At 44.0% G+C, this 12353-nt stretch overlaps 1 protein-coding gene across 1 annotated transcript in view; it reads left to right on the top strand.

Moving 5' to 3' along the window:
* Nucleotides 1-685: 685 nt before the first annotated feature.
* Nucleotides 686-12353, top strand: part of UNC13C (unc-13 homolog C) — a gene marked incomplete at both ends in the record, with an annotated part of 82664 nt that continues 70996 nt past the window's right edge. The window contains 3 exons of the mRNA XM_080351315.1: nucleotides 686-3650; nucleotides 11377-11399; nucleotides 11902-11966. Coding sequence (XP_080207441.1) covers nucleotides 686-3650; nucleotides 11377-11399; nucleotides 11902-11966 — 3053 coding nt within the window. The remainder of the gene's footprint in view (nucleotides 3651-11376; nucleotides 11400-11901; nucleotides 11967-12353) is intronic.

Raw genomic sequence — 12353 nt, 5'->3', positions numbered from 1 at the left:
GAATCCCGCGTTGCTCCAAAGATGAACCAAGGCAGACCTGTCTGTTTCTGTTTTACTAGCGACAGGCGCCTTGTTCCCGAGTGGGCGTTTTGAGCACTGCCGAGTGCCCTGTGGATGTGGATTGAAAGGTCGTTACTCTGAAAGAATGCTGACGACATTAGTGCCAAATATCTCAGTTAAAGTCAATGAATCAAACTGGACAAAGAAGCCAGTAAATGAGTAGAGCTCATTCCTTTACGTTAAAAATATTTGCCTAGAACTGCTTTCAACTTCAATTTTTCATGCAAAATTCTATTCAGACAATTATGGGGAAAGTATAAATGCTTAAATGCTCTGTGTTTCCATTGTAATCCAGTTAAAACAACATTAATACTGTTGAATGAGAAGTTTGTCAGCCATTGTAATGTCATTCCCTCCTTTTTAGATACTCCAAGAAGACACGTGCAGCAGAGGGAGATTTGCAGGACTTACAGAATCCCTCCAGGATTTGGGTTGGAACAAGAGGATGTGTCATTTTTTGGCTTTTTCCTTCTCTCTGTCAAACGATCAGTAATTTATACATCTAATTTATACGTCTGTCTTGTCTGTTGATGAAATATTTGCGGATGACCCTGTTGGAGACACAAATACTTGTCTGGATCAAAAGTTGTGTTCTGTGGGAACAGTTTAATATAAGTTGCATTCCATGGTTTCTTCCCTCCTAAAGAGCCTGATCTCAGCTTACATAGGTAAGATTTGCAAAGGAATGTTTACAAAGAAATCGGGAACTAGTACAAAAAGGAAAGAGAGTTGTCAGAGCAAAAAGGACCAAGACTTAACTCAGATTGGACAAACAAGGAACCCAACGTTTTCCAATACTTTAAAAAGCACCGTTAAGAAGATTACCAAGTGTCCGTCTGCCCGCAACCTGTCAACCGAGGAAGAGGAAAGTAATAGAGAATTTTCGCTTTCTCCAACGTTCAGTTACAGAGTCGCTATTGCCAATGGACTGCAAAAGCACGTTTTTGTACCAAACAATAATAATGAAGATATAATTCAAGATTTGTCTTCAAATGACAGTTCATATTCTGAGTCGCTAAGTGAAATCAAGAGCAGTAGCAGAAACCCCGAGTTCGTGTCCCACACGATGCCGGTGAGACGCAACAGGAAGAGCCTGAGCAGCCTGGCGCCGTCCGACGGCAGCTCCGACGGGGAGCGCACGCTGCACTCTCTGAAGCTGGGGGCTCTGCGAAGGCTCCGGAAGTGGAAGAAGAGCCAGGAATGCGTCTCATCGGACTCAGAACTGAGTACATGGAGGAAAACGTGGGGCCTGAGAAGTAAATCTCTGGACAGAACTGGCCGTCACCAGAAATCACATACTCTTGAACCTGGCTTCAGCTCAACGAGTTGCATTAGTCAGACCCATGATGTTATGGAAATGATTTTTAAAGAGCTTCAGGGAATAAGTCAAATTGAAACGGAACTGTCTGAATTAAGGGGACATGTTAATGCTCTGAAACAATCAATTGATGAGATTTCTAGTAGCGTAGAAGTTGTACAAAACGAAATTGAACAATTGCGAACTGGATTTGTACAGTCCAGAAGAGAAACTCGGGACATACACGACTACATTAAGCAGATAGGCCATCCAGGAAACAAAGCAAGTCTTAGGTTTCTAAATGTGCCTGAAGAGAGGCTTGAAAAACCTGAAAGCACAGTTTACAAAATCCTAATAGATAAAATGGGGTTCTCAGAGGCACAAAGCACTATTAACATTGAGTTTGCCCAAAGGCTGGGGCACCAAAGAGACTGTCCAAATGCCAAGCCGAGGCCCATTCTCGTTTACTTTGAGTCATCGCAGCAAAGAGACTTGATTTTAAAAAAGTCTTATAAACTGAAGGGAACTGGCATTGGAATTTCTACAGACATATTTTCCCATGACATAAAAGAGAGGAAAGAAAGAGGACTGCCTTCCTCCCAGACGTACGAGAGCATGGACATGAAACCTCTCACTGCGGAGGCAAAAGCTAAAACGCACGACTGGGAGTCACCCGACAGCGATAAAGACCTGGAATCCGACATCAATCAGAACAGCTACGCAAAGGTATCCAAATCAGCACTTCAGACAAAAACGAGCGCTGCAAAGGGCAATATTGAGTCACCAGATACGCAAGACCTTAACACAACTGCTGACAGCAGCAGCTTTTCAAACAGAAGAGATTATGGTAATCGGTCACCGGAATTTGACAACGTGGAAAAACAATCAAAGAGCTATTATTCAGACATGACTCCTCTATGGCATTTACAGAATGACTTTGCAACACCAAAACTTAGCCGTTCAGAGTCAGATTTCTCAAAACTGTGTCAGTCTTACTCTGAGGACTTCTCAGAAAATCAGTATTTTGGCAGAACCAACGGCAGCTCGCTGTTGTCCTCCTCTGACCGAGAGCTGTGGCAGCGAAGGCCGGATGACTCTGCGAACTGGTACGGCAGCTCCCAGGAGCAGACGTTTGCCCAAGACACGCCGCAGTATCCAGAGCCAAACCAAGCAGAGAACACAGCAGCTCTTGACAGTGGAGTGAGCAATGGACTGGTATGTGCGTCTGGAGACAGAAGCCACTATAGTGGGTCTCAGCTTTCTTTACATGGTGACCTTTCCCCATGGAAAGGCTGGAATCAGCTGGACCAAGGGGCAGATTTAGGCCTAGACTCATCCAGACAGGAGGTTTTCGTGTATGATATGAGCAGCCCTTCAGATCAACAGACAGACTTTGCAAAGTGCCAAAGTTCTGACCTCCAGTACGATAGCGAAAGCTATGATTTTACTCTTGATGGTACTTCTCCATCATGTCCAGGCCTTGATAGTGAATCACAAAGTCAGTGGACTAGTCAATATGATGATTATCAGGAAACAAATTCCATCTCCCCCTATCAGAATGAAAACAATTTGCCTATGATGTACCGCAGTCAGAGTGAGCTACCAAGCGATGACTCGGAAGAAACAGCCCCGAAGTCGTGGCACAGCCGGCTGAGCATCGATCTTTCTGATAGGACTTTCAGCTTTCCTAGATTTGGATCTACACTTCAGCGTGCTAAGTCGGCTTTAGAGGTAGTCTGGAATAAAAGTACACAGAGTTTAAGTGGGTATGAAGACAGTGGATCATCTTTCATAGGGAGGTTCAGGACTTTATCGCAGTCTACTGCCAATGAATCCAGTACGACACTTGATTCTGATGTTTATGCTGAGCCTTATTGCTACAAAGCAGAGTATGAGGAAGACTTAATGCAAGCGCCTGGTGAGAATGAAACAGACTATGTAGAAGTAATGGAGCAAGTTCTTGCTAAACTAGAAAACAGAACTAACAGCAGTGAAACTAGTGAGCAGGTCCAAGAATACGGGCTGGGGCAGCCTGTGTACGAACCCGCGCACGCGGCGGTGTCGGAGGAGCGGTTCGACTCCCAGCCGGGCCGCCTGCTCGGCGCGGGGACGCCGGACCGTGACAGCGACGCGGCTGCTGACGCCGAGGTGAAGGAAGATGAGAATCAGAATGTCCCAGAAGTGCTCGCTGAAACCCCAAGGAGAAAAAGAATACGACCGTCATTTAAAGAAGCCGCTTTAAAAGCATACAAGAAACAGATGAATGATTTGGAAGAGAAGATCCTTGCTGGAGGTAATGGTGTTTTAGTGTTGTCTTTCCAAGTAAAACATCCTTCTTACTAGAGATGGACATTAATTGCTGTGTGGTACCTGATGCTGCTTCCACTGAATTTGGTGACAAAAGTTCCGCTTATGTCTGGTTTTTGTTCCTAGAGTGAAACAGTCCCAAGAAAGTCAACAAGCTAAAATTGTTTGTTTTGAAGGAATTTTGGAATACATTTGGTCAGTCATGTCTATAAGAAATTTTATTGTTGAATTTCAACAACTCAAAAGTTAAATTTCATTATATATAAATCCTATAGAAAGAACTAAACAGTTCTTGGTTTCCTTATGGCTTTGCAAATGTATTCACAGGAGTAATCCCTCCTGTTCAGATACCGCAGTGCTTCCTTTAGCAGTTTCCAAGGCAGGGTTGATCCTATATTCACCCTGACGATCAGTGTTCTGCATCCTGGATGCAACCTATAGCTTGTTACATACTTGTGGGAATGTAAGTCTGAACCGACTTTAATTGTGTTCCCAGCTGTACCCCTCAAACAAGTAGTCAGCCCCAAAAACGGGACGAGAAGGGCGTGCGGAAGGAGAGGGGTCTAGAAGGTACCAGCCCTGTGTGAAGAGGCTGTAGAAAGGGGCTTAACTCCGTGTGTTGACGCAGTTTTATTCATGATCTTTTGCATCTGTCGTAACAGACTTCAAAACAGACAGTCACATACGTAACTGTAGTAATACACAAAAATGGTGTTTTTCAATATTAACATCCACTATATTGCAGTTGTTGTAATATTGTATGCTTATTTAATTGGGAGCACGTAATTACTATAGCTTGCCAGATGGTAATTGTCACCTTGACTGAATCTTCCATTTCTTTATCTGCCTGGAAAAATAATCAGCCGATCCATTCATTTCAAAGCTGGAGAATTGTGCCTTTGGCCAAAGATTGTATTAGTAGTGAGCGTCCAAAGCTCCAGGTACTGTAAAGTTCCTTTGTACATGGGTAACTTGCTTTGCAATATAGTCAAGTTGAAAATATGTTACACAAACTGTTAAATATTGCTAATCTGAAAGTTTATTTAAAATATTCTTATATTCAAATAATGAAACTAGATTGTAGATTTGCATTTGGCAGATATCTTTGTACAGTAACAGACACTAGATGGAGTATGTATGAAAAGCAGCCAGCGATAACTAGTGTTTTTATGACTTCTTCATGATTTTATGTGGTATGGGTGGGGGACCATAGGCATTTTACCTCGTCGTTGTTGTACAGTAGGAATATAAGAGTCTGAGGACCTAATTAAAGAAAGCGCACAGGAAGGGTCCAAAATAGTGCAGGCCGAATTGGTTCTATTATTTAAAGTCTGTACATTTGTGTATGTTAGTGGATAATATAGGCTGTGCGAGAACGAGGGGCTGTTGGACAGGATGGTCTGCAGTGGTCCCTTCCAGCCTCAGCTGTTCTGTGGTAAGGACATACGTTTTCTAATACCTTGTGTGCAGCTTTGCAGAAGGATGTTTTCTTTGTTCTCTAAGACAAAACACGTTTAACTTCTGTTTATTACTTGGATTGCACATATACTTTGATTTAGTATGGGAAACAACATTTTGTAGGCTAGTTCTGCGAGGAGCTGTGCGGCGCAGACAAGTGCAGTCCTCAGCGCCTGGGCTTTCGCAGCCTGCCCCTCTTCTTTACGTGCGATTCGCGCGTGTCCAGAGAATACTTCACTTACTATTCATGCAGGTAGTAGTTTGGGGTATTATATCTTTGTATCTTCCTTTTCGTATTTGTAGGAGCACTAATAACTTAAAAGCGAAGTGACCGATAGCTGATGTAGAATTCACATTACTTTTATAGATGTTTGGGGTTTTTTTGGTGGTTTTTCCGCTCTTATCCCCGTACCTGATTCACAGTCATCTTCTGATTTCTTAAATATGGATGACAAAGCACTAGTTGCAGATCAAATTCCTTGAATTAATCTTTACTGTATAACCGAAGCATAACCTGTTTTTCAATGAATTCTTTTCCCTCTCTGTGTAGGCAGGAGCAGGTGGACAGCAATCTGGCCAACCAGAGATGTAGACAGATCAAACAGTAGTGTTATTTCTCCAAATTAGTGCAAAAGAAAGGTTTAGAATACTATTATTTTCATTCTAGTAACACATGAGGTAAGGTTATCGAAACTTTGGTACATAAATAATTGATTAGTGTGCAAGAGCCCCATTGCATAGTCTTGTTCTCTGTCTCCAGCTGGTGAGACAAAATACGCTATGGGCTGATTGCTTATGTATCATTTATTACAACGTGGTTTTGGAGGCACGCTGGAGTGAAAGTAATGGGTGTATGGGTGAGAGGAGATGTGAGTGGTACATGAGTAATCCTCGGATTTGAAGTTCTGTAAGGACGTAGCGGCATTGTGACAATGCATGTGTATTACTGGGAGGATTCATGGCTTTTCAGAAGAACAGCAGAGAAATGCTAGCCAGTGGTTTTTTCTTTTACCACTGTAATCAAGGATAATGCTTACCCTTTATTGATTGTTTCAGGCCTCGCTTGATGTTTTCTAGCTTTCTGTTTTCCTGGGGGCGTCTTCCGTCCTGTCCCTGTCTCGATAGCTGTCACAGGTGCTTGGAGTAAGCATCGTCGTCGCTCCCGGGGAGCCCGTGGCTCTGGATGAGCTGCGTGCGCCCTGCCGAGCTGCCTGTACGAGCACAGGCTGTGCCTGTGAGCGGCGCTTCGCAGGCTCTGCCCTCCTGATCTGGTTGGTGAAGACCTCACTGATCGCCAGTGGCTGGTCAGGCTCTTAGAAACCGCTGGTGTGAGTTTGCTGCCACAGGGTAACCTGTGGGTTGCTTGTGGTGTCACGAGGGGTGAACTCACCTTTATACACACATACGGTGGCAGGTCAGGTCACAGGGACCAGGTGTGTGCGTTAACTTTATAACGTGTGGATGAAGGTTTGGTTTTCTGTTGTTCTGTAGGAAGGATTAGTGTTATGTTTAGTGGTGTCTGACTGAAGAACAGAACTTAGAGATGGGTATCCATACAGCCTTCTGTACGTGCCCGAAGGAGGAAACGCGCCGCTAGCGTGGGAGGCGGCGGGGGTCCGTGCCGCGGTGCCGTACACCCCCCGCGGTGCGCGCGCTCGGCTCCACGGGAAGGACGCTGGCACCAGAACAAGTTACTAATGCCTGTTTCAAACTCTGCTGATTCCAGCTATGGTCTTTTGAGAGAAGTGTATGTTTCCTTGTTCCAACAGCTTTTCTAGCCTTTTTGTCTAGTCAGATGGTGGAATTCCAGTTTATTGTATAAAATACCACAGTAATTAATAGGACACGTATATTAGCATGTACTATGCCAAACCGAGCTGCTGATTCTTTTGCTGACCAGTGGTAACACCTAATGCCAGGCAATCTTGTTCACACCAGTAGAAAAGACGGTGTTGATAACAGTTGTATTTTCCCCTTTTTAATGAGTCTGACATTGTCACAACAAAAGTAACAGTTTGTCATCTTGCAGGAATTAATTGAAATCTCTGAGACCCTCCTGTTGTCGTAATCACCTCATTTCTTCAGCCTGCAAGTCAAATGTTTTGTGGCAGTGTTGGCGGTGTGATATGGAAGACTTGCAACAGTCAGTTATCTGTTTGCTTTCATAGGCGATACTTAATTACTTCGTTCCATTTACTGTTATAATTGGTATCAAAAAAGCTGAAGTATCCCTCTATCTTTTATAGATAATCTGTGCTTTACCATTCCGGTGTGTTCTGGGGTTGGAGAGAGCACTCTGCGTTTACTCCCCCCGTGGCTCTGTCAGGCCAGAGACGGTCAGGGAAGGGGACCTTGGCTCTCTGAGACCTCCAGAAATGAAGCAGCAGTGGTATCGTACCGCACTCCCTCAGCAGATCGTTCTGTTGACAGCCCGTAATTATTCTCTTAGACGCAGGTTTCAGAAGTTGGTAGAAGTATCTAGCAGCTGTGAAAGACAATAGAAAACATGAGCCATTCAGAGTCTAATGGGACTTAATTTCTAACCACCAGAGATGTTTTCAAAGCATGTCCCCTTGTTTCAGATTTGCAGACTGGTTTATTAATAAAGACACGAATGCAGTTTTATTTTCGCCAAGCTGACCTCTTGTTTCGGCTCTCCATGTATCCGCTAGTAATTTTTCTACATGACTGCTAGTGAAGTGCTAGCAGCAATCCTTCTATTTCTGCTGTCAACTAAGCTTTATTCAAGTCTGACCTTCTCTTTGTCAGACAAGCATCGCTCATCTTCTCTGATGTGCTAGCTTGAACATTAGCGTTCAGGCATTATACAGTATATCTGCCGAGAACGCGCTTCAGCAACACAACATCCTCTAGGCTTACATACTGTATACATTCTGTTCCGTGGTGACAATATTGGCTTCGGGCTGCGTTATTATTTTAGCATGAGTTAATTTGTGTTATTGTTTGGACAAACAATCTACTCCTTCAGTGTGCTGCTTTTATTTGAGCTGGTTTTCATCTTTTATTTCCCTTCCTTAGCAATACATACTAATTAGAATTGTCCGGCTCTGACTACAAACTCCTTCTGACTAAGGGTGCTTTACATGTTATTTCCATGAACAGCTGTATTGTTATCTAATCCCAGCGAGTATTGCATCTAAAGGGTTTGCCTCCAGGAATGACGTAATTATCAGTCAGTTTGACATTCTTGCTGCTGTTTTGCAGTGTTAAAGATTAAAATGATATTTTGAGAGACTAATTAGCTTCAAATCTTTTTCCAGATTGGTTTTGTGTAGTTATGTGCACTTATAGCAATGGAAAATCAAGGTAATAATACCATTTCAGTGCTAGGGTTTCCTAACGGTTTGGATTTTTATGGCCTTATTACAGTTCTTGTGTTATGGTGGGGGATGGTGAACTACATTTTTGCGACCATCAAAGAAAGAGAAATATATTAGGAAGATGTTCTGTGCTCAGAAAAATGCAGAAGTGGAATAACGACGTGAGCTTGAAGGGCAGTAACGCGGGGATGGGGAGTCTGCCAGGCCCCTGCGACACGAGCACCTGTGCTGGCTGAGGAAACTGCTGCCCAGCCGTATTTCTGAGGGTTTCATAAGCCGCACAGCCGAAGGTCTGTCTGCGCCTCTCTGTCTCCCGTGCTGGTTTATCTTCCAGGCTGGCAGAAGCTGCTTTTTCAGCATCCTTGAGATTTATTTTTATTTTTCTCTAGGAAGTTTGGATATAGAAACTGTTTATCTTGCGTGGTGAACTCCTGTGTCGTGTGGTTACAGCCAGCAATATTGCCGTTAAAAGTGGATAAATCAGACCATGTGTTGCCATCCAGAGACCTGGACAGGCTGGAGAGCTGGGCGGGGAAAATGTAATGAAATAGAACAAGGGCGAGCGCAGAGTCTTGATTGTGGGCAGGAACAACCCCAGGTGCCAGTATAGGCTGGGGAATGACCTATTAGAGAGCAGTGCAGGGGAAAGGGACCTGGGGGTCCTGGGGACAGCAGGGTGACCGTGAGCCAGCACTGGCCCTTGTGGCCAGGAAGCCAATGGGACCTGGGGTGGGTTAGAAGGGGGTGGTCAGTGGGTCAGAGAGGTTCTCCTGCCCCTCTGCTCTGCCCTGGGGAGACCACACCTGGAATCTTGTGTCCAGCTGTGGCCCCTCAGTTCCAGCAGGACAGGGAACTGCTGCAGAGAGTCCAGCGCAGCCACCAAGATGCTGCAGGGAGTGGAGCATCTCCCATGTGAGGAAAGGCTGAGGGAGCTGGGGCTCTGGAGCTGGACAAGAGGACACTGAGGGGGGACTCATTGCTGGGGATCAAGATGGAAAGGGGCAGTGTCAGGAGGATGGAGCCAGGCTCTTCTCGGTGACAACCAGGGACAGGACAAGGGGCAATGGGTGCAAACTGGAACACAGGAGGTTCCACTGAAATCTGAGAAGAAACTTGTTGGGGTGAGGGTGTCAGAGCCTGGCCCAGGCTGCCCAGGGGGGTTGTGGAGTCTCCTTCTGTGCAGACATTGCAACCCGCCTGGACACCTTCCTGTGTAACCTCATCTGGGTGTTCCTGCTCCATGGGGGGATTGCACTGGATGAGCTTTCCAGGGCCCTCCAACCCCTGACATTCTGGGATTGTGTGAAGATAAACTCTTTTAAGCTCGTTGTCACTCAGCAGTATAATCTGAGATGTCTAAGCTTGTATCCCTGATTTGAAAAATACATTTGGTGGTTTCTTACATAATCACAGTTCATTCCTTATCTCCATCAGGGACACATTGCTGTCGGTTCTGGTAGCCTAATGACTACCAAAGGGAATTGCCTGCTGACTGTACAGCTCCCGCTCTCACACACAGCTCAGGTTATTCCACAAGAAGCAATAAGCAATGAAGTTGTGAACCTAATTTTGTTTCTGAAGATGCAGTGATTTCTTACAAAAAAGAGATGCTCTCAGAATCTCATTTTGGGGAATTTGTGTCAGTTTTCTATTTTCTGCGTCATGCGATTTCTAGCTAGCAAAGAGAAGTTAGACTGCTTGCCTTTTTTTTTTTTCTTTTTTTTTAAACCAAGCATGTAATAATTATTTTTTCCCCTTCCTAAGTATTGATTGTCACTCTCCTTCCTAAGTTGAGCCTAGATGATGCTCCATTAAGGGAGGTGCAGTGAAATTAGGTAAAGCTTTCGTACGGCCACCCGGAGGAGGGACGGCCGCGTGGCTGCATGCGCTGCGCATTCCGCTTTGGTGCCGTGGCATTGGTAGTACCTAGCAGCTCAGTCCTTTTCAACCTGTGTGAATCATACAAAATCAAATATAATCTGCCCGGTAAAACATGTTTTGAACAACTTATCTCCAGTTTCTGTTCTGACCGTTGTTCTGTATGCGCTTTGCTTTGATCACAGAAGTAGCCTTTAAAGTTAGTGGCACGAGAGCCTGTTGGTTCCCGGGGTTGTCCGTGCTATGCTGCACGTACCTTACCTTCGCCAGTCTGGTTTTCATATTTGTGTTTGAATGTGATATTTTCTTGTACATAAACAGGTTTAAAAATGCAATATGACACACACTTAAGGTGTTAATAATAATTTTGTAACGTGTGTAATGTGAGATATCTCCAAACATCTTAAATACCTGAACTATGTAAAGGGCCTGTAGAACATGTGCTCCCTTTGGGCAGGAAAAGTGGAATGATCAGCAAGGTGACAATTAAAACAATACAGTTTCATGTATGCCCTGTATTATAGTGTCCAAAAAAAGATACATTCATCAGTGTAATAGTATATGTAAACAATTCTAATGCACTGGTATTTTAAAATGGACCAGACAGTAAAATAAAGGTAGCGTTTCCTCTCTGCAAATATTTTCTGTCTTGATAGTAAATGTGAATACATCACATTTTTGCGTTAAGCCATTTATGAGATATATGTGTATCGTATGTTATACTTTGACAAGTGTAGTTCATCTATTAGCGTTTGGGGGGTAATCTCTGTCATCATATGAATAGCTGTGATGGAATAGAACAGTAACAGCTCAGGAGATGGTTGGTTGGTTGGTTTAACTGTATCCTTGGTCGAACGCTCGTTTGTTGAGAATACAACGTGATGGTCTCGCCACGGTGGTGCAGCCAGTCTCAGGTGTTATTGGGTTCTGCTCTGCGTTAGGAGGTTAAAACAGTGACAGCTTTTGATAGCGTAAGATACTTTCTGAGAATCTTCTGTCTAACCTGTATTCCCCTTCTCCTCGATTCTCTTTCAGATAGCGGTTCTGTGGATGAAAAGGTTTAAAATCCTGTCTTTACTATAGGGATTGTATATTTTGTTGGTGCTTGTTTGTGACTGATTTGACCTGTTTGGTTCCTCCATTTTATTGTGAAATGCGCATGTTTCTCCCAGCTTTCCGCTCTTTTGTTCTCCTTTGAGTGTATTGCAAACGTGTGGCGTTTGTTAACAGGGTAAGTCTCACTGTTGTGCTTCTCATAACTGCCAGCACGGGGTCTGCTGCTGTCAAATACCATAGCTGGGATTTTGGCCTCCAGTTATCATCTACGCTGTATACACCATAGGACTTAAAGGACAATATTTGGGAAGCGATATCTGATCTTCCCATGGGTTTTTCAAGTGAATGCTACCAAAACGTGTCCCAGAGTAGCAGTGGCTCTGGCTTTGCCTGGAGCTGACCCTGCTGAGCATTGCCATACTGGGTGTTCTGTGTTGGTGCGTCAGATTCCGCCCCAGCCTCAGCGCAGCCCAGTAACCGCACTTCTTCTGCTCTTTATTAAAGGCTCGGATAGTAAGCGGAAGTTCCTTGGATCCTTCAAAGCTTTATGCAGTCCAGGCATTTAGTGGGTAAGTACTGATATGACTGAATTTTATTTGTATCTGCAAATTAGTCTCGTAATGTTATAGTGTTTTTCCCAGTTTTGTTCTTGTAAGAAATTGAAATATTTTAAAAGGAAGATAATCAGTTTCATTGTGAACATCTTCTTCTAATTTAAGTCCTTAATTTTTACAAATTAAATGCAGCAGTTCAGTTGCACAGGTCAACCGGATGACAATTTTTTACCTCTTTGCATACGAAATAAATGCGCTTTGAAGCTGTGGTTTGATTTTATGTCTTCATTTTAGTAAATGTGTAGCAATGTAGCAATATCAGTCTAATATCTGAAAGCCTAGAGATCTTGCAGTTGCTGGGAGGGAGTGTGGCAGAAGCTGTTGGTTCTGTCTGTCTGTCTC

The sequence above is a fragment of the Nesoenas mayeri genome (assembly GCF_963082525.1).
Source record: "Nesoenas mayeri genome assembly, chromosome: 11".
Lineage (NCBI taxonomy): Eukaryota > Metazoa > Chordata > Aves > Columbiformes > Columbidae > Nesoenas > Nesoenas mayeri.
Note: the sequence above shows the minus strand (reverse complement) of the source record. Positions and strands in the feature narration are given on the sequence as shown.